We start from the raw sequence: 27588 nt of genomic DNA, 5'->3' as shown, positions 1-27588 counted from the left end.
GTAACCCTTTTTCACAGCTAGTAGTCTTTGATCTTACTTTCAAAAAAAAAAAATTAGCGGCAGATTAGCTTCCCGAAACCTCTGAAAATCTCATTCTGTTAGTTTAAATAAAATCTTCCACTGGGAATATTTCTCCAAGTCCTCAGTATGCTTTCTTGGGGTTTCTTAGGAACATATATGCAAGTTTTGTTTGTAAACTTGTTTGTACTGAAAATTTAGTTTCTCCTTTAGTGTTTGTGGACTAGCTGGAAGTTTTGCTCAAGGACTTTGCAATACCAGAAATAATTTGTTATTAGTGTAACTTCATTGAAGAGAAATGAGATAAACACTATAATTTTGTTTTTATCTAATGAAATTTAATTAATGTATAAATGGTCATAATTACTCATTTAAGCATAACTTGCCATGCTCTGACACCAGATGTTCTTCCTTTTTTTTTTTTGGGAAATGAGGTCAAAACTGTATTAAAATAGTGTTGTATGATTTCCCATCCTAAATCTGAGATAGGTCATAATTGGAACTTCCTTTTTTTTTTTTTTTCCCCCCCTTCCCACTTTTAAACTGAAGTTTGAGAAATCAGTTTCATCAGACCTTTCATGCTGCTGTGATGCCTCATCCCTTTTTGGCAGGGAGTTAGATGTCAGCCCTGTGCATTGTATGTCTGCTCTTTGGCCAAAGGACAGCAATGGGATAAATTGACTGGTGGCAAAGAAATTGTTAAGAGCTTAGTAGCTTATTTTTTTTTCTGACAAGAAATAAAAAGAGTAGGTCTTACATAGCGCAGGACTGATGACGTGAGTGTGGCACCAGTGCCAGATACTACTTCAGGGACTAATGTTGTAGATGTGAGGAGACAATTTGGTGGGAGTTGTTGAATATGACTGTTTGATATCAATCTTGAATTGTAGAGCCAAGTTCAAACAAGAGCTGGGGTCTGTCCGAAGACACGTTAGGGGTGTTGAATTCCTTTGACATTGTTTACAGCATTTTTCCCCTTAACATAATTCACAACAATGTGTAAAACCGTTGCCATGCTTTTAGTGCTATTTTCAATTTGGCATCATATCAAAATAATGTCTTCTTTAGAGATGGAATTTGTTGATTTTTCTCTCTCGTTGGAAATAATCCACTCCTGTCTATAAAATGTTTTTGTGTAACACTCCTGCAGACAAATTTAGCCATTGGTATGTTTAGAAGTTCGGACACCTCTACCCATGGCCACCTTGCTGTACCAAAATTCCACAAATTGTGTTCAACAATCGTGAAATCAAACAACAGTTCTACACCACGTTTGTCTCAGGAACTAAATGCAAGTACAGGATCTGTAAAGGTAAAATTGTGTCAGCAACCTGGTTCTGTTATCTTGCAGCAAGCATTCTTATTGTTACTGGGTTTACATGGTTATGTATAATATATTTTATTATCAATGGGTCTTTTGTGGACGTATATATCCATTGATTCCAGCACCCTGTTTTTATTTCTTCCCCTGGTGCTGCTCGGAGTGCCAACATTGCCTAAGTGTCATGAGTTCTTTTAATTCCTTTCCCACCCGTTTTTCGTCCCCTTTTCACCCGTGCTTTGGCTGTGCACGAGGTGCGGTGTAGCTGCCCTGCCGGGGCTGAGGTTGCCGTGCGGAGCGGGTGGAGCTGGGTGCGGTCCCGGCGCGCGCCCTGCCCGCGCCTCAGCGCTCACAGCCGGCCCGCCGCGGCGCCCCCTGGCGGCGCGGGGCGCTGCCTCGGGGCCGGGCCTGGGCGGCGCCTGGCGGAGCCAATCGGGCGCGCCCGGCGCGTTCAAACGAGGCGGGGGCGGCGCCGCGGCCCGAGCGGAGCGCAGCGCAGCGGGGCGGGCGGCGGTTGAGGAGGGGCGCGCTCAGGTGAGGGGCGGCCCGGGCGGACCCTTCTGCCTCCCGGCGGGGGCTTCCCCTCCGTGGGCTGTGGTTTGGGCAGCCGCGGGGCTCTGGGCTGTCTGGGGCCGCGGGTCTGGAGGTGCTGCTGCTGCTGCTGCCTCCTCGCCCTCTCCCCGAGGGCGGGCCCGTGACACAGCCCCGCGGCCGTGCGGGGTCTGCCGGGGCTCGGCCGGGGAGAGAGGGGAGCTTTGCTGAGGGATAACAGAGCTGCCGGTTCCTCCTGCGCTTTCGCCCAGCTTTGAGCCCTTGGCTTTCGTCCCTAGTTAGTGGCTGTAATTTTTTAAAAATGAGGAATGATCGTATTTCTTGTTCTGAGTTCAGTTCTCTCGAATTGCACCTCATTCCTTGTTTTAGAACGAAGGAGCTTTTAATGGGGAGTTTCGCTTTTCTACGGACAGAGTTTGTGGCTATTCACAAGGCACAGCTGTGGCAAGAGGAGGGGAGAACTTACAAGAGTTACGTTAAAGCTGCATGGAAAGGATGGACTTTTCAGAAAACACTAAGACCATTCATAGCTTACATCCGTGTTTCTCTATTTACTGACTGCTAGAGGGAACCACAAAGTTTGTATTTTACTACTCATGAACCATAGTTTCCTGTCTCAAACTGGATTGAGCAATAAATACACTGCTCTGAAATTTTGGTATTTTCCTCACAAGTTGTGAGCTATGAAAACTGCAGTCGTGACATGTGTAAGTGGATGTAATTGCATAAAGTCTGAGAGTACTCTGAAAGCTATGGTTTAAAAGTGCAGCACTAAAGGAAACTTTTGTTGGAGCAGTAGCTAAATGGTTTCTTCTACATCACTTGCTCTCATCTTGCTTTCCTTTCTCCCCCCGACCATGTACTGCTGTTGTTAATGATATTGCAGCTTTTGAAGGATCAAAGACAGATGACTTCTCGTTGACTTGTAACAGTGAGTTAATTGCAGCTGGCAAGTCTGCAGTGGGTACTGATATCAAACCTGTTACAACCCAGTAACTCTGATGCAAATGCAACAGGGAAAACATACTTTCCTATACGGATTACATATATAGACCTTTTGAAATATGTACATGTAGAAAGGACAGAGAATATATTTTGCAGTTTTCTTTTGTCCCCTAGGCTAGGTATCTATTGTTTTGCTATATGGCTATGTACTAGAGTGAGCTAAAATAACATCTAAAGGTGTTATTAATAGTTGTCTTTATTAACTGTCCTATTCTGATACTGGGTTATATATATTCCATATCAAAATCCTGAAAAAAATCTGCTTCACATGTTCACAGACTTCCTATTTAAGGCTAACTGTTGTTCTATTGGAGTCTGTTGCCTGTGAAACTCTAAGTGTAAATAGCTGTGAGTGAATGGAGGCACAATCTGGAATTTCCTTGCTTTGGTAATCATGGTAGATCACTTGGAAGAAATATCCATGGTCATCTTTGTTGCTAAATAGTTATATTGTTCTTTTTACCAACTGGTGCTTCTTTGTAATGGTTGGTTTACTTTCTGAAACAAATCATAGGATTCAATAAATCAAGTCAAATAACCTGCTGTTGTTGGAAGCAGTCATTCAAATATAAAGTAATTTCTTTTTCTTTTAATACTGGAGGTGAGGCAGGATACTAAGTGTTCTTAATGTTTGGGAACGTGTACTGCAGTGTATGTAAGGAGCTCCCTGTGCACCAAAACATAACTCACACTGGACCTGAGAATCGTAAAAAAAATTTTGCTTTGTCTCCCCAGATTCCTCATGAAGCAGCAACTAGAAATAATCCTTTAGGAAAGGTGCTGTACTTGTTAACATTTGGGTTTTAATTTGCTGGAAGACAAGATGCCTATTTACACAGTTCCTGCCAGGAGCCCCGCTGGGACACGATGCATGGCCACTTTGCGGAAGGCTTCCTCGCACAACACCCTGGCCAGCAGCAAAGCATCTGGGCAGCAGCTGAGGTCACAGGTGTTGGGAGAAAAGGATAGTCTGCCTTCGTGTCCTGAGAATAAGACTGAGGAAGTAAATAGGACCTATGTGGTTTCAGCTTGTGAAAAAGTGAGTGATGCATCAACTACTTTTAAACTTGAAGGCAGATTAACACTCCAGAGGAGAACCGGAACAAGCAAAAAATCAGTGTCTGGTAGTGATACAACACAGGGCACAGAAGAGCTACAAACAGAGAAAAGACTTACTTTGCGGAGGCGTGTGAGGACTGGGTCCACAGAGAGGAGTAAAATTAATCAGAATATTGTGCCTAGAAAAGAAAATGATGACTTTGATGTGCAAAGAAATGGCAAGATTACACTTCCACAGAATATTAAGGGTACAGATGGTGTTAAACCGAACTTGAAGTTAACTGGGAATCAGTCAAGTACCAAGTTGCAGCATAACCTGAACAGCAAGGATTCCTTTGGTTTAGTTGGTTGCATCTGTGAAAATGCTATTTCCAAGTGCATAAAAGATAAGACAAGCACTGCTGACACAAAGTTTCAAAATGAAGTTCCTAAATCAGAACAGTTAGTTACCTCAAAATGTACTAATGGGCTATCAGGAGAGCAACCGAATGAAAAAGGCAATATAAATAAGCTAGCGGGAAAGCAAAGGGTACAGCACTTGATGATGAAACATACCAGCTTGGAAAGACCAAGGACACCAGCAAAAGTTTCAACAGAAAGATTTACACTGACACCAATGAACAGCACTTCTCAAGATCAACCAGCTCCCAAGCCAACCTCAAATGAACGAACACCTCATCTGCAAATTTTAGCCAAAAAACTCCCTAGTGTCTCCAGCTCTCTTCCTGTGAGTACAGGTTCAGAAACAAAAGTGAACACAGAAACTTTAGCTGAGAGCAGCAGCACTGGGGAAGATGTTTTCAAAGTGAAAAACAGCAAAGTGATTGTAGCTGCGCGGGTGCGGCCCTTCAATAACAGGTTTGTATCCTGGACTTATTTCTGGTGCTAACAGTGTATGTTGATTTCTACTTTGTACTTTTTGAGTTATTTAAACATTGACCCAATAAGGATATCAGATAACTTCCAAGTATGTATTCTACTTCATGCAACACCAAGATAAAGATTTTATTAAGACACTGAATTGACTTTATAGGTGTTTGGTCTATTTTTTACATATTCATTAACAGAAGTATTTTGAGCCTTAATACCTTTCCTCAAACAGGTATTTTTAGCAATGATCACTGATCTTTTTATTTTTCATTAGGCAGTAGATTGAAATTACTAACTCAAAGCATGTAGCTTATATTTTTTTTATTTTCCGCACTTTCCGTTCAGAGAGAAAACTGAAAACTCATTCCCTGTAATCTCCGTGAGTGGTTCAGAGACAATTGTACGAAATCCATCCACAAACCAAGTTTACAGCTTCAGTTACGACTTCTCGTTCTGGTCTTTTGACAAGGGTCATCCTAATTTTGCAAGTCAAGCAATGATTTATAAGACTTTGGCACAGCCACTCCTTGAAAGAGCTTTTGAGGGATACAACGCTTGTCTTTTTGCTTATGGGCAGACTGGCTCTGGAAAATCGTACACGTAAGTTGCTAATAATAATAGTTAAAATTCCATAGGAGCCAATTGTTATGCAGTGTTAAGTCATGAAAGAGATTGTATGGAACAGATTTCAGTGTGATTGAATTGTGTCAAAATGTTAGTGTGTATTTTAAAAATAATTAAACCAATATTTATAGCAGTTAAGCAAAAGTTAACTTTGGAATATTTTTATGTATCTGACCCTGACTTCTTTCTACTTTTAATGAAGAAAATAAAAACTTTTCAGTTTCAGAAAACCTTTATCATTGCAGAAAGCTTCTCAAACTCTTCCAATGCTGTTTTTCACCACTGTTTGCTATTTTGTGCATGAAGCGACATAGTAAAATATAGCATGTTTTTTGGAGAAGACATTTAAGAGATCATTATAATTATGGTCCTTAAGCTTCAGAACTTCAAATAAAGCCAGATGTTTGTGGCACTGCTTATTTGAAATCAAATCTTTGCAAAAAATAATCCCAGATAAGTAACATTTTTAGGGTTTATGGCCACCTGTGTGTATCTTATTTGTATTTTGAAATAGAATGCTTAGTGAGCTGTTTGGTTTCCAAACATGCATCTATTAAAATTAGTTTATGAGTTTTATAATTCCTATCAGTACTATAGACTTTTAATAAAGGTAGTTGAGGATCAGAAATGTTTCAGTTCAATTTACAATAAATACAGAATTTACACAGAAGTAAGTTCTCTTTTAAGTGGATGAACTCAGTTTTTACTTATGCTGTTGTTTTTACCTAAAAGAAAGAGAACTCTGAATTGCAATTGTTATCCTATCTGTTGGTTTGTTGGGTTTTTGTTGGGATTTTTTTCTTTCACTTAATAACTTACCTTCACCCCTTTGTGTTTTGAACAAGGCTGAAATTAGTATCAGGGTCCTCTGGTCAAGTTTACACAACAAATTTCTGCTGTGCAGCTGTGCGTGTCTCTAGACTGTAGGTGGATTAGTCCAGTGCACTGGTGTTCTGCTGTGGCAGAACTCAACAGGGAAAAACTGCACCAGAGCTGGAGACGGGCTTAGGTTACACTGGAAGTCTGCAGAGAATATAAAATGCAGGCATGTTAAGATATTAAACATCTATAGGTTTAGTGTTTATAGTGCAACATATTTTTCAGCTGCTGTAGAGTCTTTATTTTACTTGGGTTTTCAACCCATTTCTCAATGGATGAAATAGAAAATAACTCTGAATATCATCTTGTCCAACTCTACACTTAGACAAGCACCGATTTAGATCAGGTTTATTTCTGTTGCTTTTTGTTGTATAATTTAGAAGTGTATGGCATGGCAGCTTTAGAGCTGTACAGTTAACATTAAAACTATCTATGGAGAGTTACAAACCTAAACCAGCAGGACTTTTGTAACTGCAGGATGATGGGATTTGATGAAGACCGAGGAATAATTCCAAGACTTTGTGAAGATCTTTTCAATCAAATAGCACAAATGGACAAGGAACAGGTGATATGCTTATGCCATTGACTTTACATTGGAATATGAGGAAACCGATACCTTAGTGCTGATCCATCTATTAGTGTTCATATTTTTTTGCTGATTCAAGTCTTATTTCTATTCATAGCTCTGATTCAAGGGGTTCCCTAAACAGTCAAAATCAACTTTGTTTTGCTTCCTTAATGGCAGTAATGTGAGAAGAAAATATGGGCATGATATTTTTCTTGCATCGCTAGACTAGGATTCTTTCCTCTATATTGCATGCCTTACAGTATGAGATTTATGTAAGGAAAGGCAAAACAAAATCCCAGTGGGCTCCCTACTTTCAGTGGAGGCAGTAAAATAGAGCTCAAAAATATGAATTTATCATTAAACATCACGTATCAAAGCACAATACATTGTAATAATATTCCAATTCTAGTATTCTAGCTGAAACAAAAAATAACTACCTCCACTTTCTTTGTATTTTTTTCTCTGTGTGGTTGGTTCCGTCTGTAATGACGGACTTGCAGTTCAGTAGACCTTAACATTCAGTTAATCTTATTCGGGCAAACTTTTCCATTTTTAAGTATTCCAAATTTCTTTACTGCTTTATATTTGAATTCTAGACTTTGAATCCTAATACCTGTGAACATGTAATATTCTAACTCTACAGCAGATTTGATAGACACTGAGGAATTTAAGAAAGTTATTTATTGCTGAGTTTGTTTATAAAGTATAACTTCTAAAAAATCCAGAGTTTTTTTTATTCCTTTGCTTTTGCATTGTAAGTGATTCCGTGGCAGTGAATTGTCTTGAGTCTTGTCTTTCTGATTCCAGTGCTTTAGGGGTTTTGCTGCAGTCTTCCTTGTCTCTTAAAGAAAATTCCATTTTATTTGAAAACAGAAAGACAACCCAGATGCCTTCAGAGGAAAAAGATGTGTTTTCATGGCAGTGTTGTTGTGGTGTTTTTGGTTTTTTTTAATTGTTGTAGGCAGAATCAAAGTTTACCTTCCCATTACGTCATTCTGTTCCAGTCAGGATGTTGACAACATCAATCCATGTGTTCCCTGTGACAAATACCGTGCTGTAGAAGCACAATACCTAAAGGAAAGAGATGAGTGCAGGTGCAAACAAAACTATGGTTTTGTGTACTAAAAACCCAACGCTGAAACTTCTGAAGTTGATAATATACTTTTTTTTAGTGCTTTATAGCTTCCATCTAGGAATATCTATGGATGGAATTCCAATGAATTGTATTTTTGATCTTAGCAGTGGGGTTACAGTAAATAACCTTTAAGGGTCCCTTCCACCCCAAATTATTTCATGCTATCATTTCTCTTGGAAAGTCCCTTCAGCACAAATGTTTATAACATTGAAAATCAGGATCTGGCAGTTTAAGTTAATTTTTGAAGCAAAGGATGATCAATGTGTTTTGTGGACTATATTAATAACTATTAATTTTATTAGGTCTTGTATCATCTTGAAATGAGCTTCTATGAAGTATACAATGAGAAAATTCATGATTTGCTTGTCTTTAAAGCTGAAAATGGACAGAAGAAACAACAAGTAAGTTGCTCACAGAATCAAGCATCTGCATAACCTCCAAGTAGTGGCATTTATTCTGAAACAGAAATGCACAAATGACAAGTGATCATTGTTTTTTGTCTAAGTACATTAGTTGTGAACAATGGGATTCAAGTAAAAAAACAAATAAAAATATTACCACATGACTTAAAGCAAAATGCTTGGCACTGGAGAAATGCTAAGCAATGCTGAAATAGAAACAAAATGATTTAGTAGAATCTATGAAAATATTTAAAATCTTCCCTTATCTGCAAAATGAAGATGATCTTATCAGCCTTTATAAAAATCCTTCTAGGATATTATGTATCTAAATCTCCAGGCTGTAATAAGAATCTTCAGTACAATATGATTTGAGTTATAGTCCTGTAATTTAGATGGAGCTTTCTTTTTTTGTTGACTGGTTGTCTCTCAAGAAGCTGGAAGAGGTGGAAAAGAAACAAGATTGGCCTGATTAACTAGTTAAGGATCACTAGTTAAACTAGTTTAGCTAGCTTTTAGTGTTTGTGTATTAGAATATGTAAAACCATAAATTAATGAAATTTGTCTAAAGTAGTGTATGTAGGGAAGGAATTTATCATGACTGATTTATCAAAGAAAAGTACTTCCTATGCTTTGACATTGAACACTATCCAGGCCACTTGTGTGTAAACTGAGTATTAGTTTATGATAAAGATGATATGCAACATTCAACTTGCTGTTGAAATAAGTCCTTTAACCTAAGCTTGGGACCTAGGTGGGTTTGTTACAAAGAAGTTGAGGCTCTACTCTCTTGTCCAAAGCAGGAATGCTTTCACTCTGAGTTTTGCCGGTGATTTTGGGGTAAGCTACTTAGAAACATAATAGATTTATGTTGCAGAATTTTTTTTTTTTAAATTTAAGATATTCCTGAGTGCTAGATTTAACTACTACACTCCTAATAAATTTTATTTTGAAATTATTCTCATCAGCTTCGTGTAAGAGAACATCCAGTTTTAGGACCATATGTGGAAGGCCTGACAGTGTAAGTCTTAACTGTACTTATCTTAATAGATGTATGGTGTAATCCTGAAAGAGTGTGATGATTATCTTGAGGGTCCATGAAAACCTGTGTACTCACCAGTAAATTAAGCAAGATCCCAGTGTTACGTAGTTTTAGAAAAATGCATGATTAGCTTTATATATTGTCTTTATTGCCTTAGTGAAAAATGTGTGGAAGTCTCAAGACAAGTGAAGCTTTCATTGTGTATTTGTTTTCTGTTTGTAACTGGGAAAATGTTTCAGAACTCAGGTAACAGGGAAATCTATAGAAAAAAAACTGTCTGAATCCAAACTTTTCTTTTTCCCCCCCATTCTAGGAATGTTGTCCGTTCTTACTCTGATATTCAGGTAAGAGTTATTTAGTTACCAAAAGGGGATGCAAATATTTCTGCCTGCTCCTTTTCTGCTTACTGCTGAAAAATAAATTCCATGCATGGGAAGCAAATTCTTAACAGACTGTCCAGTAGTCTATGATATTTCAGCTGATTCTGTAAAAGTGTGATGAAGACTAGTCTTGTATAATGGAGCTGAGTAGATTTGTACCATCAAGTGTCACTGTACGCATGGTTATTTCTAAAGTTTAACTTCTAATTCCTCTCTTACAGTCATAATTTGTGTTAGTAACTGTATTTGCAAACATTTAAATATTCAGCTAACCATCCATAGCAGGGTTTGGTTTAACATTCTGACTTTTGTCTCCTACAGAGTTGGCTTGAACTAGGAAATAAGCAGAGAGCAACAGCTGCTACAGTAATGAATGACAAGAGCTCTAGATCTCATTCTGTCTTCACCCTTGTCCTGACACAAACCAAGGTATTGCTGGGATTTTTTTTGTATCTGTTCAAATCTGGTAGTAAAAAGTTCTTTCGTGTGCTGCCTAGAAAGTTGTGAGAATATACCTGAAGAGCTTTGAGTAAAGCACAGGGCATTTTAACATGGCTTTCTACACAGCAAAACTTGTTTTATTTTACATGCTTTGAGTAGATTCTGATGTCTTTGTGCTAAGTATATTTATAGCAGCAGTATAAATATGTCTAGGCTGACAGATCTAGGAGTAGTTCCAAGCTTCTCAGTGTGACTTTTGAGATGTAACAGGAATCCTAATTGAGGCCAGATTGAATTTCACACTGCTGCCAACACATCTTAGCGTTTTAGAAGGTTAGGCTGTGCGAGGTGCGTGGCTGTGCTGAGCTCCTGCAGGCAACAAACTGGGGCAATGGTAGGAGATGCAATTTCTACTCAGTTTCAACACACTTCACTGAATAAATGTTTTCTTGCTTCAGGATGCCTCTTCCCCAGGTGTCTCCAGGATATAGGGACTACAACTCCTCATCTGAGTTGCAGATGCTTAAAAGACAAAACCTGACTTAGTGATGTGAGCCTGAAGACAGAAATGGAATAGGTAGAGCTCCTCAGGAGTCTACAGACTGTCAGTTTTCTCCATTGACAAATGACTTGTTGGTTTGGGAGTTTTTTGTTCTTGATCGGTTTAATTTTTTGTCCCAGCTTCCTGGATTTTCTCCTTTCTTCTTCCCCTTGCCATTCTCACCACTAGATTATTGATTTTTCTCTATCATAACTTTTTCCACCGACTCCTTAACTGATCTTCATTGGTCTAAGTCAGTAACAGCTTACTGATTTGCATGTTTACTGGATAACTGCAATTGGATTGACTGCAGTCATCAAACTTCAGACCCAAACTCCTAGTTTGGTAATCTGTTGTGTTTGCAGTTTATGCTTATGCAGTTATTCAGCCACAATCAACTGATACTATGGCTATAAGTCTGAGCTTAGTCTCCTTCAAGGGATGTACACAAGGTATCCTGTTAAAAGTTAAAAGTTAAATGGAAGCATGAAATTTTTATGTATTTAATGTGAACAGCTTGTTAGATTTCTGCTTGTCCTCAGGCTTTTTATTTTGTTTTGAATGCCAGCATCTCCCTTTCTTTCCAGGTAGAATTTGTGAATGAAAAACAGTGTGATCGTAGGCTTACCAGTCACATAAATCTAATTGATCTAGCTGGCAGTGAGTGCTGTACAAAAGCTCAGACCACTGGAGAAAGGCTGAAGGTAAATCAAGAATGGAAATCTGTGGAAAAGGTTTGACTCCTAAGAATACCCTTAAACTCCAAAGCATGCTCACCTAACTTTTGGGCAGGAGCTGTAGCTATAAAAGGATATATGTAGCCCTTATGCTTGTCAGTATTACATCACATTTTGCTAGTGAGGGTGAGTGGCCTGAAGAAGCTGTTTGGACTGTGCAATGTGGCAGATCTTGCTTAGAACACCTTTCCCCATGTTATGCAGGTCTAATGATCCTGCAGGAGGAGTGAGAGGAAGCTGTTTGTGTGACTTTGGAAATCATGAATCGAATATCACATGGAGTTGAGGCTTTCCCCTTTTTGGGGGCATCTAATGAAATAGATTTTTCTAATAAGAGACTTTATTTCAAGCTGTCTTTGTAAGTTTGATGGTTCTTAACACTACTTATTTTAAAGGCAGCCTTTGTTCTTTCCAAATGAAGATCCAAATAAAGATGCTCTTGCATCTTATTGATCTTGTAATAATTGGTGACATTTGATGTGGTACAGCTGTAGCATACATTGAACAAACATAATTAATCAACAGTACAGTTGATAACATCACAAAAGAAGCTGCAACTGTATTATATTTACTTTTGGTTTGTGTAGGAAGGTGTGAGTATCAATAAATCACTGTTGACCCTTGGAAGGGTTATTTCTGCGCTCTCTAAACAGTCTCAAAACGGAAAGAAAATGTTCATTCCTTACCGGGAATCTGTCCTTACTTGGTATGTATATTTCAGAGTTTTTTATGTAGAAATAGAGGCTTTCTGAGACTCTGGTTTTCTCATCTCTTCATGAGGCATCACTTCCCATCCTTTCTCTCGCTCTCTCTCAAATGACCTGTGGAGGGAAGAAATCAGCCTGTTGCATCAGATATAGACCAAACAGGAGCTTGGTTTGTGTTTTAAGTAGCTAACAGTCTCTCTCAAATAAGTAGCAACACGCTGGGTATTTTGTATTTAATCTGTTCCACTTGGGAAGTTTTGAATTTTTCTGTCAGTGTGAGGACCAGGGATTGATTGCTGTTCTCCTGTCCGATGAAGGTTGTTAAAGGAAAGTCTTGGTGGGAATTCCCAAACGACCATGATTGCCACAGTGAGCCCAGCTGCCAGCAGCACGGAGGAGACGCTCAGCACCCTTCGCTATGCGAAACAGGCTTGTTCAATTATCAACATTGCTAAAGTAAATGAAGATGTAAATGTCAAACTAATCAGAGGTGAGATTGACATCTGCAGTCTTTCAGGGTTTTCATTTCATGTGTGTTTAGCTTATTTCTTATAAGAGTTCTTACGACTAATAATCTGTTGTGTTGATTGACTGCTTGTCTATTAGACTAATACAACTTCTTCCTTTTAATATTATTGTTCTTTGTGAGCTTTTTTTTTCCTAAATATAGGTGATATCTTAGGCTACACTTGAGAACTAGAAATAGAGAAAAGTGTTTGGTTTTTAATTAAATAACAGGATGAATTTTGTACTATTGTACTGAAGTGTATTTTGCCTTCATTTTTTACATGTACTGTTTGTCTGGTTTGTCTAATGTAGAATTAAAAGCTGAAATTGAAAAACTGAAGGCAGCTCAGAAAAGTGCTCTGAACACTGATCATGAAAAATACAGGCGTTATTTGCAGGAAATAACATCTCTGAGGGTAGAATTGCACCAGCAGGAGAGGAACATGGCAGAAATGCAAAGGTTAGGCACTCATTAATGTCTTAATTTAAAATGGAAATGGTAAAATTTATACGCTGTAATTTTTCTCCTAATATATTTTGTTATTTTCTCTGTATATTAAGGGCCTGGAAAGAAAAACTTGAGCAAGCAGAGAAAAGGAAATTGGAAGATATAAAAGAATTGCAGGTACATTTTTTTTCTATAGGACATAGTACAGAAAATATAACCTCAGCAAACCTTGCAGAAGAATGAGAGTAGCTGTAAGATTTGGTTTCCTTAATGCTCTTCTTTTAACAGATTGCTATGGCTTCTTAGAAAAATTTAATATGATACTTGAATGCATAAAGTAAATTGTTTTTTAAAGCAGAGCTCTTTTTTATCTAGAAAGCTGGAATTGCATTCAAAATGGACAATCATTTACCAAACCTTGTCAATCTCAATGAAGATCCTCAGCTTTCTGAGGTGCTGTTATATATGATCAAAGAAGGAGAAACTACAGTTGGAAGGTGTACACCAAATTCAAAACATGATATCCAGCTTTCCGGAGTGCTGATTGCTGATGACCACTGGTTTGTAGTGTTCTTTTTTTTATACTTTAAGTTTCTTCTCGCCCTTCCCTTTCTTCTGGAGTCACTCTTCCTTCTGGCAGTAGCAAACTATAGTTTTCTAGCCAAGCAAATACTATGTAGGGATATTTTTTGTACTGCTCAATGATTAAGGCAACTACCTTCTGTTCCCTCTAGAAATCTGATAACTAACGTAATTTAATTTTTGTTCATTTCATTCATGTAGCAAAGTTTTCTTCTGCAGCATTTCTGCATGAATAAGTCCTGATCAAATAATGCTGTGTGATAGATAAATGTTACATTTAGTTCAGTGGAAAACTGAAATGCCTTGACAGTTCTTACTTTAATAAAAATAGACAGCAACTTGACTGTACTGCAGAAATATTGCTTAAAGTGCATTTTATGCAATTGATCCCTAAAAAAATGCTGTAAGAAATGTAACTAATCAGTTATTAAAAACATGAAAGCCACATTATCAAATAAATGCGCAGATGGCAGGATATTGTAGTAATATTTTAGCAGTGGATTCTTACATATAAATATAGGTTCTCTACCAAAACATAGGTTGTTGTTCATTAATTGGGTTGTACCTACGTAGTATGAAGACAATACACAGAAAAACAATAACAGAACACTATCTAAAGCCTGAATTTTAGTTTATTAAGAAACATCACTTGCAATTGTGAGCTACTGATACTGTAAATGTTTCTTGTTTTCAGTGTTATAAAAAATACTGCTGGCAAAGTAAGTATTATTCCACTTAGAGAAGCCAAGACATACGTAAATGGGAAGTGCATTTTGGACCCAACAGTTCTGCATCATGTAAGTAATTGATTTGATAATAGTAATTTGTGCATGTGTGGGTTTCTTTGCTTTGTTAATATCTCAACTTCAGACTGCAAGTTTTCTGAGAATGCTCTGTAACCATAAATATTTGTCTATTTCTCTTTGATTTCTAGCTTCATCTGCATGTTGTAAACACTGAAAATTTTCTTATAAATCTAAAACTTTTAGGAGGATTTTTTTTTTTCCCAATAGGGTGATCGAGTAATCCTTGGGGGAGACCATTATTTCAGGTTTAATCATCCAGCAGAGGTTCAGAAAGTTAAAACACCTTCTTGTGGGACTACATGTTTGCATGATGGTCCAAAAGATTTTGAATTTGCAAAGAATGAGCTGCTTATTGCACAGCGAACACAGTAAGTATTGATTCTTCTTGTTCTGAAACTAAGCTCAGTTGCTAATTCAACCATGCAGTTAGTTTTAGAAATAACTGAAGATTATTAATTATTTCACAATGGGGGTAGTTGGAAAATAGCAACTCCATTTATAATGGAAGTCACAGTCACAGCTGAAATGATGTATACCTCTAAGGTTCAATCACCACAAGCTAATCCAGGTACCAAGAATGTAGACCACTATTAAAGAAACACTGAGCTCCAGGGGGTCTCAGAGTAGTGTATCTCTTTAATTATTTTCTCTCCAAGCATATGATGAGTCTGAAAATGACTTTTGATGTTTTAAAGAGATTTAAAGTCTGAAAAGTAAATCCCTTAGGAAAATGAAAAGAACGCAAAGTAATTACCTGAGTCTTCTGTGATGGTGGAGAGTTTGAGAAACAGTGAAGTGTTATTTGTACTTACTTCATTATGGGGAGTTATTAAACTGTAAGTCTCATTGATTTAAAATTTAATTTTGCATCTTAATGTGATTTAGTGAGTTTCTATTGCAGTCTTTAAATCTGTGAAAAATGATGTAATAAAATAAAAATGGAACTTGAGTGGACTTTGAAATTCTGGAATGCCTTCCATATTTACATTGGAAGTGTCTACATTTTGTCCATGAACTCAAAAACATGCAAAATATGAGAGTTGTTTTGTTTGAAAAAAACCTTAAACCCTCGTGACAGAAAAAAAGCTTATAATCTTTATACAGCTTATAAGAGATAAACAGCAGCAATTTAAATGTATGACACTTGTAGGCTTGAATCAGAAATTGAAGAGGCACGACTCAAAGCCAAGGAAGAAATGATGCAAAGTGTCCAAATAGCAAAAGAGATGGTTCAACAAGAACTGACCTCACAAAAAGAAGCGTATGAAAGCAAAATAAAATCCCTGGAAGCAGAAGTGGTAAGTTGCCATTGCATCATTACATAAAATATATCAATAAAGTAAACCAGAAACTAGTATGTGTGATATATGTTTGTTTGGTGCTTGGTTGGAGTTGGTTTGTTTGTGTGTTTTTGGTTTTGGTTTTCTTTTTCTCTTGCATATTATAGCAGCATTGTAGGGAATGCAAAGCCTCATTCTTTAAAAAAAAAAGTCAGCCTTAGTAACACAAGAAGTTGTGAAGTGGTTAATTCTCTTCAGAGTTATTCCAGGGATTGTAACTTGTAAGCAAAGAAAAATACCTACAGTATCTACCTTATTGCATGAGGTTTTTAAATCACTATACTGGATTAATTAACACAGCTTTTTTTTCTTTTCAAGCTTGCATGCTACTTTGTAGTTGTTTTTTTCAATACGGTTACAACATGCATGAGTTGGCACAGAATATGTAAAACATGGTAAAACAATAATGATGTATCTTATATCATACACACTCTATAGAAGACCTAAGGTGATGCTTCTGGACTGGGGATATAACCATTGCTGATGTTGGGCTGTGTAGGTCACAGAGGCTGCGAGTTTTAAATGTGTTGAATATCTGCCTGAGGGATGGGTCAGAAATGCTGTAGAAGCAGTATTCCTTCTCCCATGTCTCCCTTTTGATACTAGAGAGAAGAATCTCGTAAGAAGCAAATCCAAGAACTGAATAATCAAAAAGCCACAACTAAAATACAGGAGCTGGAGAAGGCAAAGAAAAGCCTTGAGCTAGAACTCCACTTCAATAAGAAGCGTTTAGAAATGGAGACCTTAGCTACCAAGCAGGTAATTGGAAAAAAACAATGTTTTTAGGCAATAAGCTGTGGTTTGTTTGGGGGGCTTTTTTTGTTGTTTGTTTTTTAAGAATCAATTATTGTAAAGGAAATGATTTAAAGTACTTCTGTGTGATTTTATGTATAAGACCTGATGTTTTGTTTGCAACCTGAGTATGGTAACGTATTAATGTTGGGGATTGACTAATGCTGACCTTATTCCTTAAATAATGTGGATGGTTTTGTTCTTGCACCAAAATTTAGCAACCGTTGCCTTTGGCAAAAGTTATTACTTCAGACATTAATGTAAGTAATGACTGAGTCTTGGCTGGTGTTCATATATATATCTGACTGCTGCAACAAATGCAAGTTTTTAAAAAAGCTGTTCCTTTTTAATTCCAGTATTTTTTTGAGCATTGCAATATGTAAGCAAACCCAGAAAATTGTCAGTTTGAAAATTAATTATTTTATATCAGTATAGCAGATGTCCAGTATAAAATTAATTTTGTTAGTCTTTAAGATGGCAGGAACAAAAAATTTAGCTTCAACAAACAGCAATAAGAGTTTTAGGTTTGTTCTTTTGTTTTTTTTTTTTTTAATCACTGCCCATTTTCCCTCAGGCTCTAGAAGACCATACTATTCGTCATGCAAAGATAGTGGAAGCTCTGGAAGCTGAGAAGCAGAAGATTGCTGAGGAAATACACAGCCTTCAGAAGAGTCACAGAAGTGGGAATAAACCAATGATGGGTATGTATTGCATAATGTTGCAAAGGCAATGCTGGATTTTCTCTTGCTCAGTGGGCATGGGCAATGTGTGCTGATACAGGAACTTTTTCTGTTCCACTAACACTTCTCTAGTGATCCTGAACAAGAAGAGCCTTCTGGTTGTTACAAACCTTTGCATTCATCATCTATATGTATTGGACTGTGTTAGAAGCTCTGTGTAATCACACTCAGGGTGGTTAGGTGGACATACATGTAGTCTGTATTTATCCCAATTACTTAAGAGTCCTTCCCTCTCTGTCTGCACTGGTCAGGCATTAACTCATTGGGGAAACTGGAGTAACAGAATTCATTTTGTTCAGTTTCCTGCCTTGGATTAATAATAATAATAATAATATAGTGTCTCGTCTTATGCCTCTGTTTCTGAAATACCTTTTACCCAACCATTTAAAAGGGTTATCTGGCCCAGGAGGGTAAGTTTTCCCCAATGTATTGGAAATTATTGGAACTATTGTTGGGTAAATTACGTTTGTGCTTTTAGGTTGCGGGTTTTTTTCTGCTCTTAATCTTTTTTTAACCCTAAAGTTGTTCCGTCACATTGTTTGGTTCACTAAATCAGCATCTTCTATATTCTTTATTAGTTCCACTGAACTGGAAGTCTCTGAAGCTGTCTGTGATGATTAAAGAGGCTAACACCATTAGTAATGAATTAGGGAAGAACACTGTTTTCTGCAGGTCAGTATCTGAGTTACTTAATTATAAGGTGTATGTGTAATGGATATATAATATTTATATGTGTATTTACACATTATAAATATTTACATATTTATTTATATGTATATTTATGTATATATTTGAGGGTGGATTCTGGATGTGCAGTGAGCTGTTGGTGTTTCTTTTAACAGTCTTGGGCAATTGAACACGATAAATGAATTTTCCAAATTAGCGTTAGCTAAGTGTGTAGTTGAGCCTTGTTACTTTGAAATGGGAATTTCTAATCTGAATTTTAGATCAAAACTTTAAAGGTAAGCTATAGACCATTAACTTTGAATTAAGTGTGCTTTGGAGGTGAATCTTCTGATGCCTATGTCCATCTTACTTCGGTCCACATATCAAAGTGGTCCTAAAGCATGTGAGATGCATAATGTCTCAAGAAATTTTTGTGCCACATTTTTAGTCTTCATATAATCCTACCTACAAGTACCTTTTTTATTTTTGCAATATGAATATGTGTTTTGTCTTGATTTTTGTCTTCTTTGTTTTTAACTTTCTCCAATTCTTAGGCATGACAAAATTGATGATAAAACAGGAACAGTGTCCTCTATTCAGGTGCAGGTTCGTAATATCAAACTGGGAATAACAACTTTTTGGAGCCTAGAGAAATTTGAGTGTAAACTAGCAGCAATGAAAGAACTCTATGAGGTCAGTAGCAATTGAAGAATAACCACCAATAATCAGTTATTTTTTGTCGAAGATAAGATTTTGATAATGCATACAGAAGGAAAATCTTGTGGTTTTTTTAGTTTTATGTGATATTAAACAGCAAGACACGTGACTACTTTTTAGTAAAAACATGCATATGCACTTGTCCATTAGACAAAAAGAGTACAGTGGAAGAAAATTGCTTTATTTGGGTCATTTTGTGTAGAGAGTAAGAAGCAGTAAAACAAGGACTGCTTTGTGAGTCTTTTGGTTGTTCAATTGTTTTATGTTCTAAATGAAAATTTAATTTTCTAAAGGTATCACTTGAGTTTTCATTATTATCTTCTACTTATCCATATGTTGACTACTTTATCACTTTTTTCTGTTTAACCCTCCTCCCCTGTGTTTTCTTTATTTTTTCAGAGTAATGATAGAAATAAAGCCGTTGTTGATGTGTTTTATGATCCTGCTGACGAGTGGGAACCTGACCTTTCAGACAGCTCCGTTTCCTCGCTTTCCAGAAGAAGGTACAAGTAATTTGTAGCTACTCTTCTACACTTAAAGCAAAAACTTGTGTAATTATCTAAATATGCTTTTGTTCCACTCTCATACACTGTGTCATCTGATGACTCTTATCTTGTATTCACTCATTCTCTTGGATTTCCTCATGGACAAAAAAAAGGATCAAAAGTTGTATGTAGAGCTTTCCAAATCATGGGTCATCTATGTATCATCAGTGCAGAGTGAAATGTGTAGTTTTTAATGTTTCCTTCCCACTTCTATACTATCAAAGCATCGTTTTGAAGGAGTAAATTGCATATGGTCTGGGACCTTGTATTTGAAGTTTTAGCCTTATAACAATATTTATAACTGTCTTGCACACTTTTGCAAGCTGTAGCTCATCATGGAAATGCTTGACGAGGAGAAATTATTTTCTTTTCAAGGTTTTTCATGTTTTTATTTTATCATCCTTTCTTAGAAGTAGAAGCTTCATGAAGAACCAGAGAATTTCTGGATGTTTGTCTGAGATAAAATTGCAATCTATTCAGAATAAACAGACTTCCTATATATCAGGTACTTGCTATATGGCAGAACACCTTTCATTTCATACTGGCAATTCAAACCGACTACATGCATAAAACATAGGTGCTTCTAATAGTTGTTTAGAAAGACCACTGTGGTTGGAAAGCAAACTTAAAAATGTCCTGTTTATGATACCTTCAAATTCATAATGTCAAGCTGTTAACAGTAGGGGTGTCTGTATATTTGGTTATCCTTTGTTAGGGCAAAAACTTCCTGATCAGCACTAATTTAAGAAATTTACCTAAAACATTACTCCGCTTAACTATGCGGGTTAACTGGAGAGAGAGGCTGAATCCTGATACAGTAATATAGAGACTTCATTTGCCTGTGTTGTTGCTATTCATTCAGTTACTGAGGCTTCCCCAAGATTTTGGCCGGGTTTTACAGACTTTTTTTTTTCTGAAATATAGGATACTTTAGTCTTCCAAATATTTGTGTACGTTCAGTTATTTTAGATTGGCTGGATTTTATTTTCTATTTCTCTCTGTACATTTGATTGTTGAAACAAATGTATTCATGTTAAAGAATTTCACTATGGAATTTGTCGTTGTACTAACTGAATTTATAAACTATTTAGAACGTGGTACAGGTTTTTTTTATGAATTAGTGCCTTGAGTGAGTGTCTATATAAAAGTCATTACAAAGACACACTGACTGCTCACTCCTGTGAAGAGTTTCTTGCATGTATGTTTTGCTTTTACCTCATACAGGTTCACTGAACAAGTCCGGCATATGCCCAAGCTTTTCTGAATTGTTTCTTCCTGGAATTTGCAAAGAATCTATAAGTTCAGCTTTAGATTTACTGGAACAGAATAACGAAGGAGGAAAGAGCATAGCAGATAGTCTCCTAACTAATTTGTTTATAATTTTTTCTGGAGCATCTGCCATTTCAAAAGCCTATGAACAGCAAGATGAAGAATGTCAGGAGAACCGTAAGTGTCATTTTCATAGCGTTTCAAACATTACTAATGACTTGTCATTCAGATGCACAAGCATTCATGTGTTTGTCAGCCACAAGAATTAACATTCCAATGTTCATTTGCAAAGGAGATGGATCTGATAGATCTCTTTCTCTTGTAGTTTTCTCTCTTGATCGTGCTGCTCAGTCCTACAGCATCAGAATTATCTCTGCTTTTGACCAGATTGTGGTTATAAGTAAACTCTGGCTTAATAATGTCCAAAAGTGTCCTGGATCTATAAAAGTTGATGAAGAAATGAAACAGGAAATAAAGAACTTGGGAGGTTATTTACAGTTGCTGTTACAGGTAAAGCATATTAAAGAGTTCATCTGCGTGTAGAAAACTTCTTTGCATTAATGCAGTATTTATTACTGGCTTGCTAAAAACACTTAAATGTCCAGTGTGTGTAATGACAAATCAACACACCTAGGGAAGATAAATGGCCAAGGTTGCATTTTTTTCTGGCTAAGCTGGTAGTTATGTGTGCTAGTGGAGAGTAATGCAGACCTTCCTGTGCCCAGGCCCTGACAGAAGCATTGGTTCTTACTCATAAAATGGTAGAATAAAACACACAGTGGTAAGAGCAAATGATAATTTAGACTTTGAAGAGCTGCAGTTTAGAAACTTATAAACCAGTGGCCAGTGAATATTACTTTTGTTCATGCCATAGCCTTGTGAAGTTTGTTTTTTTTTTTTTAACTGTGTAGTATAATGGTATTGTTGTTTTGTGGTTGCAAGGCATGAATTTTTAGCTGTGATAGATAAGCCATTGGAAGCAGGAAGATGTAAAGCTGAAAATGCCTGAGCATTGTGTGCTACAAACTCTTGCTGTATAGCAAGTATATGTTCTTTGACCGGAGGTGCTTTCTGGCATCAGTGAATGATGTGCCTTTGTTTCCCAGGGGTGTTCTTCAGATATATCCTCGATGGTAGCAGAAGCATGGAGCAAAGTAAACCAAACAGTAAAACAAACAATGAAATACACAGGACACTTGGCAGTAGTCACAACAGCTGATATTTCATTTCCTGAAGAGAACAACATTCCTGCCTCTAGTCTGCAGGTGAAAAATGTTTCTTAGAAATACTGATTATGAATAGTAATTTTGATGTTGAGGTCACACTTGCTATGAGTAACTGTCCTCAGAAGCAAATTGTTACATATAACAACTTCATCAACTGAATTAAGTAAATTTAGAGTTTATCTAAATACTTCATATTTATAGTGAAAATAGATGTATTAATAACCTTAACATTTTTTTTTCCCTTAAAAGCCACATCCTTTAAATCTGCATAACTTAAACCTATGAAAAGAAAGAAGTGTATGGTGCCTTTACGTTTGTACCTGCACTGAATTATACAAGTCTATCTGTCTCACTGAAATTCACTATTTATATTTTGGTAATCTGTGCTTTAAGTGCCACATTGAATTTACAGAAATCTGACTGAACTTCTGTAGTTCAAGGAAGACATGTGACTGAAGAGACCTGCACTGAATAATTAGCTCAAAATTGTTTCTAGCCTACTACAGAAAATCTGTTTTAACTCAAGACCACATCGGATTCTTTAATCATTGCATTTTGAACCTTTGTTTTAAAAGGAATTTATACTTGCCATTTATGATGGAGTAGGCTCAGGTCTGGAGTGTCTCATTGATGCTGTACAGGAGAAAGCAAGAATGGTACAGAAAGAACTTGTGAAACTATGTCCACAAAATGAGGTGAGATGAAATTAAGATTATAAACTGCTACTATATCTTGTAGACACTTGATCATGTTTTGTTTTTTGTGCTTCTATTTTAAATCATGAAGGTGATACTATAGGGAGTTATACAAAATAGAGAATAAAGTATAAGCACCATAGTTAAAAAACATTTCTGTGGCTGAAACTTCTAGTTGGCAAGTTAGGGTGCCCCTTAGACATACACCACTTTCTTAGTGGGTAAGCCCTTTTGACAGAGAGCCTGGCTGAATTCCAAGAAAATACTTAGGAAAGACTGGAATCTTCTGAGTGATCAGTTGTTCCTCTGAAGGAAAGCAAAACTTTCTGCCTACTCTGGTTTTCACTGTTGTCATTCTTAATCCTACAGACAGTAGTGAAACCGTTGAAAATATTTTATTTCAATGTGTTTGCTTGGCTCCCAAATACTTCATGTTTCCAGCAAAAGGAACTGAGCACTCTGCTTTCTGAATAATGCTGTTTGCTTGCAGCAGATTCTTAAGTGTCTGCAGGACTTCTGTAAAGGTTTGTCTCTGATGCAAGTAATGTGAAGTTGGAAAGAAAACACCAGAGCTACCCCTGCTGCTTAGAATGGCAGTGATACAAAATTACGGGACAACCTTTCTTTAGTGAATACTTAAATATGTTCATTTGATCCTCCCACAGTGAGGGGTTTAAAACCTTGCAGATGTAATTAATGTTTTCTACCAGTTAATGTTTTCTTTGAAAAATTGCATGTTAAGTTGCAGAAAATGTTACTTCTGCTTTAGATATTTCTCTCTTTAGTATGTCAGTGTTCGTTCTTATCCTTTTAATGTACTTTGACTTGAATAAAGTGTACAATATAATTAAAAGTTTCTTTGTAGATTCAAAACCGAATAAAGGATAATGTGGTGGCATTAGCCAGATTCCTCGAAAGTAACATGTCTTACTGCAGAAAGGTAAGAGAAATGTTTCAGAAAATGTGTGCTTTGAGTCTGCTATTTAAATTTTAAGGATGCATTTATCTAAGAAGAGGAGTGTGTGTGTGTGTATATATATATATGTACATACTGTATATTTACCATTGCATGATAACACTTCCTATCAAGCATCATTCCTGTGATTGGAATGCTAACTTTCCTTGCTGCTGCATTTCCACTCAAAGCTCTTTAATTTTACTTAGCATAAAGAATTTCTTGAGGCACTTATATCTTCCTTTTTGTGCTCATCATGAACAGCCTAACTACCTGTTGTGCTTTCTTTTTAAGCTGAAAGTTCAGCAATGCTTGTGTAACTGTTTTATAACTGCTGCCATAGATTATGACCATAATTACTGGTATTTTGAATTAAAGCCAGGATAGATGATTTGATCTAAGAGCCAAGCATTTCCTGGATTTTAATGTCATTTGCTTTTTTCTTCTTTTCCTAACCGCGTTAACAATGTGCACTTCTTTTCAGCGCTATCTCACTTCTGTGACGTGATATCAGTTTGATTTTGTATTGGCTTGATCTATGTGACTGAAACCATAATAGGCATTATGTATTTGATGTATTTGGTTCTATTTAAACTGCTCTTTATTAACACAGAAAGAAACAGACTCTCAGTTGCCAGAAGAAGAAACTCTGTATCGAGAAATAAAGAAAAGCACTAAGATTGCTGTGAAGTATTTGGAATTGGAGCAGTGCCTAACTGAAGTCTGTCAAATTGTTTCTTCCATGTTGCAAGGTATTTAGCTGAGTTACCACCTGTAATCTATGGGCTACAGGAGACTTGCAAAGCCAAGGAGAGGGCTATTTGGTTTCTCTTTGCAAAATGCTGCCTTTGATTCTTCTTGTTTCTGTTTTTCATAGGATTATACAGAAACACCAGCCCTCTCAGGAGCTTTGCAGAAAATATTTCTGTCATAGCTGGATATTTTAACAACTATTTCAGTTTATTTACCTTGTCTTCTGCGAACAACCCTATCCAGAAAATGCATGTACCTTTTATGAACCTGGATGAATTGGACTCTCTGGTTGATTCCCTTATTCTGAATTTTGAACTTGAACAAGGACAGCCATCACTGCAATCTCAAACTATTTGTAATGAAACTACTGAGGCTCGAGGAGGACAGGTTGAAACAGGTCAGGTAGAATTTTCTTGGAAATGGAATGGGATTCCAGAATGCACACAGACTCCAGAGCCTTCACCTGGTAGGATAGAATGGGTGTAAAATGTTATTATCAAGAAATTAAAGAGAACTATTTCCTATTGTAACATACCACAAAAAGCTAAAATTTATTGCTAATATTATTAGTGAGTGAGTGGTGTGAAAGTAAATGCCATGATTGTATGAGGATAAGTACCCTATATTTCACCAAAGAAAAAATACATTCCTTAAGAGGCTGTTAAACTTCAAAATAGAATTTCTTCTGTTTTAATAGAAGTGTATTACTACCTAGGTTTATAAGAAATAATTTAATTTTCTTTTATTTTTGCTTCACCTCAGCTGCATTATGATCTGGTAATGCTATTGCAACTTGAAAGTAGTTTTTTATGCCTTTTTTTAAACAGAGCAAAAACTTTGTATTTATTTATGTAGAGAAGGACAATGAGAGATAGTAAAAGTACTTTACAACCTTATTTGATGAATGCTTTTTTAAGTGGTTTTTAGTTCATTGAAGAATCTGGACTTAAAGTATCACAATGATGCTGTGCTTCAACATGATCTGAAGTAAGTTTATGTTGGGTTCATTGCTAGTGAGTTAGCTTTTGATTGCTCAAATCACTTTAACCACTATTCATACTGGAATAGAGGCATATTGCTTCCTGAATAATATATAAATTATCCCAGGTTGTAGAGAGCTTCCCAATCCATTACTTCCTTGTTCTTTCTATCATTGTTTAACATCTTACTTTTAGTCTGCTGGCTGGAGTTAACAGGAAGGATGGAAATTAATTTGCATGGGTTTTAGAAGGCCTGGACTAAGCACAATTTTCTCACAACAGTGCTGAGCAATTTATACAGTAAAACATAAGGTTTTTTCATAGACATTAACACTTCTGTTGTGGTTTAAGCCCAGCTGGAAACTGAGCACCACACAGCCATTCCCTCACTCCTCCACCAGTGGAGGAGAATCAGATGGGTAAAAGGGAGATAATTCCTGGCTTGAGCTATAGACAGTTTAATAAGAAGAGCAAAAGCCACACTCACAAGCAAAGCAGAACAAGGAATTAATTTACTGCTTCCCGTGGTCTTCCCCATGGGCTGCAGGGGATTCTCTGGTCCTATGCCTGGAGCATGTCCTCCCTTGCTTCATCATGGGGTCGTGGGTCCTTCTCACAGACTGCAGTTCCTCATGAACTGCCCCAGTGTGGGTCCCTTCCACAGGGTGCAGTCCTTAAGGAACAGCCTGCATGCGTCCCTCATGGAGTCAAAAGTCCTGCCAACAAACCTGTTCTAGCATGGTCTCCTTTCTCCACGGGTCCACAGGTCCCTGCCAGGAGCCTACTCCATCATAGGCTTTCCCTGGGGTCACAGCCTCCTTCAGGTTATCCTGCTGTTCCAGTGTGGGATCCTCCATGGGCTGCAGGTGGATATCTGCTCCCACATGGATCCATCCACAGGTCCCACTCTCTCTGAGTTGTGTTCACGCTGGAGTTCTGGAGTGTCCAGTACAGCAGCACAGAAACAGCAGCGATGCCCTGGCTAGGTGCCAGTCCCTGTGCGTCACCACTGCTGTCCTCAAAATGTTCCCAGGCATTGCAGAGTGAGGGGATCAGCAGCACAACAGCAGGGAAAGCAAAAAGCAGCCACTGATGAGCACTACACTAACGAACTGTAAAGCATCAAGCCCAGGGCAAGCACAGGAGTCTGCCCAAAGCAGCCAAAGAGCCACAAAGGCTGTAAATTCCATCTAACACATTCCAATCAGATCTCTTGTTATCTGAAACCCTTTGAGCCCTACATTGGGTGCCAAAGAGGGCTGCTGTGGTTTAACCCCAGCTGGTAACAGCCCCACACAGCTGCATGCTCACTGCCTCCTGGTGGGACTGGGGAGACAATTGGCAGGGTAAAAGTGAGAAAAATCAGGGGCTGAGATAAAGACAGTTTAATAGGGAAATCAAAAATTGTGCACACAAGCCAAACAAAACAAGAAAATCAATTCACTGCTTCCTGTGGGCAGGTAGGTATTCAGCCATCGCCAGGGAACAGGGCTCCATCACATGTAATGGCAGTATGAGAAGCAGAAAAGGCCTTGGCTCTTTGTAAGTTCTGCTCAGCAATAAAAAAAAAAAAATCTCTATTTTATCATCATTGTGTTTAGCACAAATCCAAACTATTGTCCTGTACAAGCTACCTTGAAAAAAATTAACCCTACCTAAGCCGAAATCAGCACAGCTTCCAAGGTAGATATTCATAGCTGCCATCTCGCCTTCTGAGGGAAGATGTTCAACATCTTGAGAATTTCAGTCTTTGAGGACATGTCAGACTCTTGGAACTGTTTTATGTGAAAAGACTACAGCAGAAATCAATCATTTTCTTTTGAAAGCTTTCACACTGTAGTTATAATTGATGCTGTTATTCAGTGATTTTGTGCTTTTCTGATGTAGAGGAAATGGGGAAGGTAATTATGCTGATCCAGTTACCCACATATGTATTTCCTAAAGACTAGTACACTGTAATACTTCCTTAAAAAATGTCTAGCAGTGCAGCCCTGGCACCCAAAATACTCAGCACTTTTTCTTGCTGCTAATAATTTCCTTCTTACATGAGGTGTGATGCTTAATTGCTTTCTTACTGTAAAGGCCTTTGCAAGTTCGCTCAAGGGTTAAGAAAGTATATTCAGTTGTTCAGACTTTTATGCTTTAAAAATGAAGAGAAGCCTGATATATTTCTACTTGTGTAAATATATAATTTTGTATTTGGCTGAAGTTTTAAAAACTTAACTGGTTCTTCTGCATTGTGTATCTAAGCATGGGAAATGTAAAGAGTAAAACTACATCATGTAACTGA

General features: G+C 37.3%; 1 protein-coding gene across 3 annotated transcripts; it reads left to right on the top strand.

Annotated features, from left to right (window-relative positions):
• The first annotated feature begins 232 nt into the window (after positions 1 to 232).
• KIF14 (kinesin family member 14) lies at positions 233 to 27588 on the top strand. 3 transcript variants are annotated; one of them, XM_042029940.1, is made up of 30 exons: positions 233 to 1330; positions 3632 to 4813; positions 5171 to 5425; positions 6806 to 6893; positions 8334 to 8432; positions 9398 to 9450; positions 9785 to 9815; positions 10173 to 10280; positions 11421 to 11537; positions 12158 to 12276; positions 12595 to 12767; positions 13097 to 13244; positions 13346 to 13409; positions 13608 to 13792; positions 14509 to 14611; positions 14828 to 14988; positions 15771 to 15918; positions 16567 to 16719; positions 17327 to 17453; positions 18071 to 18164; positions 18713 to 18851; positions 19275 to 19378; positions 19831 to 19925; positions 20645 to 20866; positions 21015 to 21199; positions 21796 to 21954; positions 22491 to 22610; positions 23476 to 23550; positions 24179 to 24317; positions 24443 to 27588. In XM_042029940.1, exons 2-30 carry the CDS (start codon positions 3720 to 3722, stop codon positions 24802 to 24804), a joined length of 4920 nt encoding a protein of 1639 aa, XP_041885874.1. In that variant the 5' UTR covers positions 233 to 1330; positions 3632 to 3719; the 3' UTR covers positions 24805 to 27588. The 3 variants fall into 3 exon arrangements, with proteins under 3 accessions (XP_041885874.1, XP_041885873.1, XP_041885875.1); XM_042029939.1 differs by lacking the exon at positions 233 to 1330 and adding an exon at positions 1810 to 1873; XM_042029941.1 differs by lacking the exons at positions 233 to 1330; positions 24179 to 24317; positions 24443 to 27588 and adding an exon at positions 1810 to 1873 and having other exon boundaries at positions 23465 to 23550.

This window comes from Corvus kubaryi, unplaced genomic scaffold (genome assembly GCF_017639235.1).
Source record: "Corvus kubaryi isolate FWS band 111438036 unplaced genomic scaffold, C.kubaryi_AGA036_p1.0 37334, whole genome shotgun sequence".
Lineage (NCBI taxonomy): Eukaryota > Metazoa > Chordata > Aves > Passeriformes > Corvidae > Corvus > Corvus kubaryi.
The sequence above is the reverse complement of the archived record's forward strand: the minus strand, read 5'-3'. Positions and strand labels throughout refer to the sequence as shown.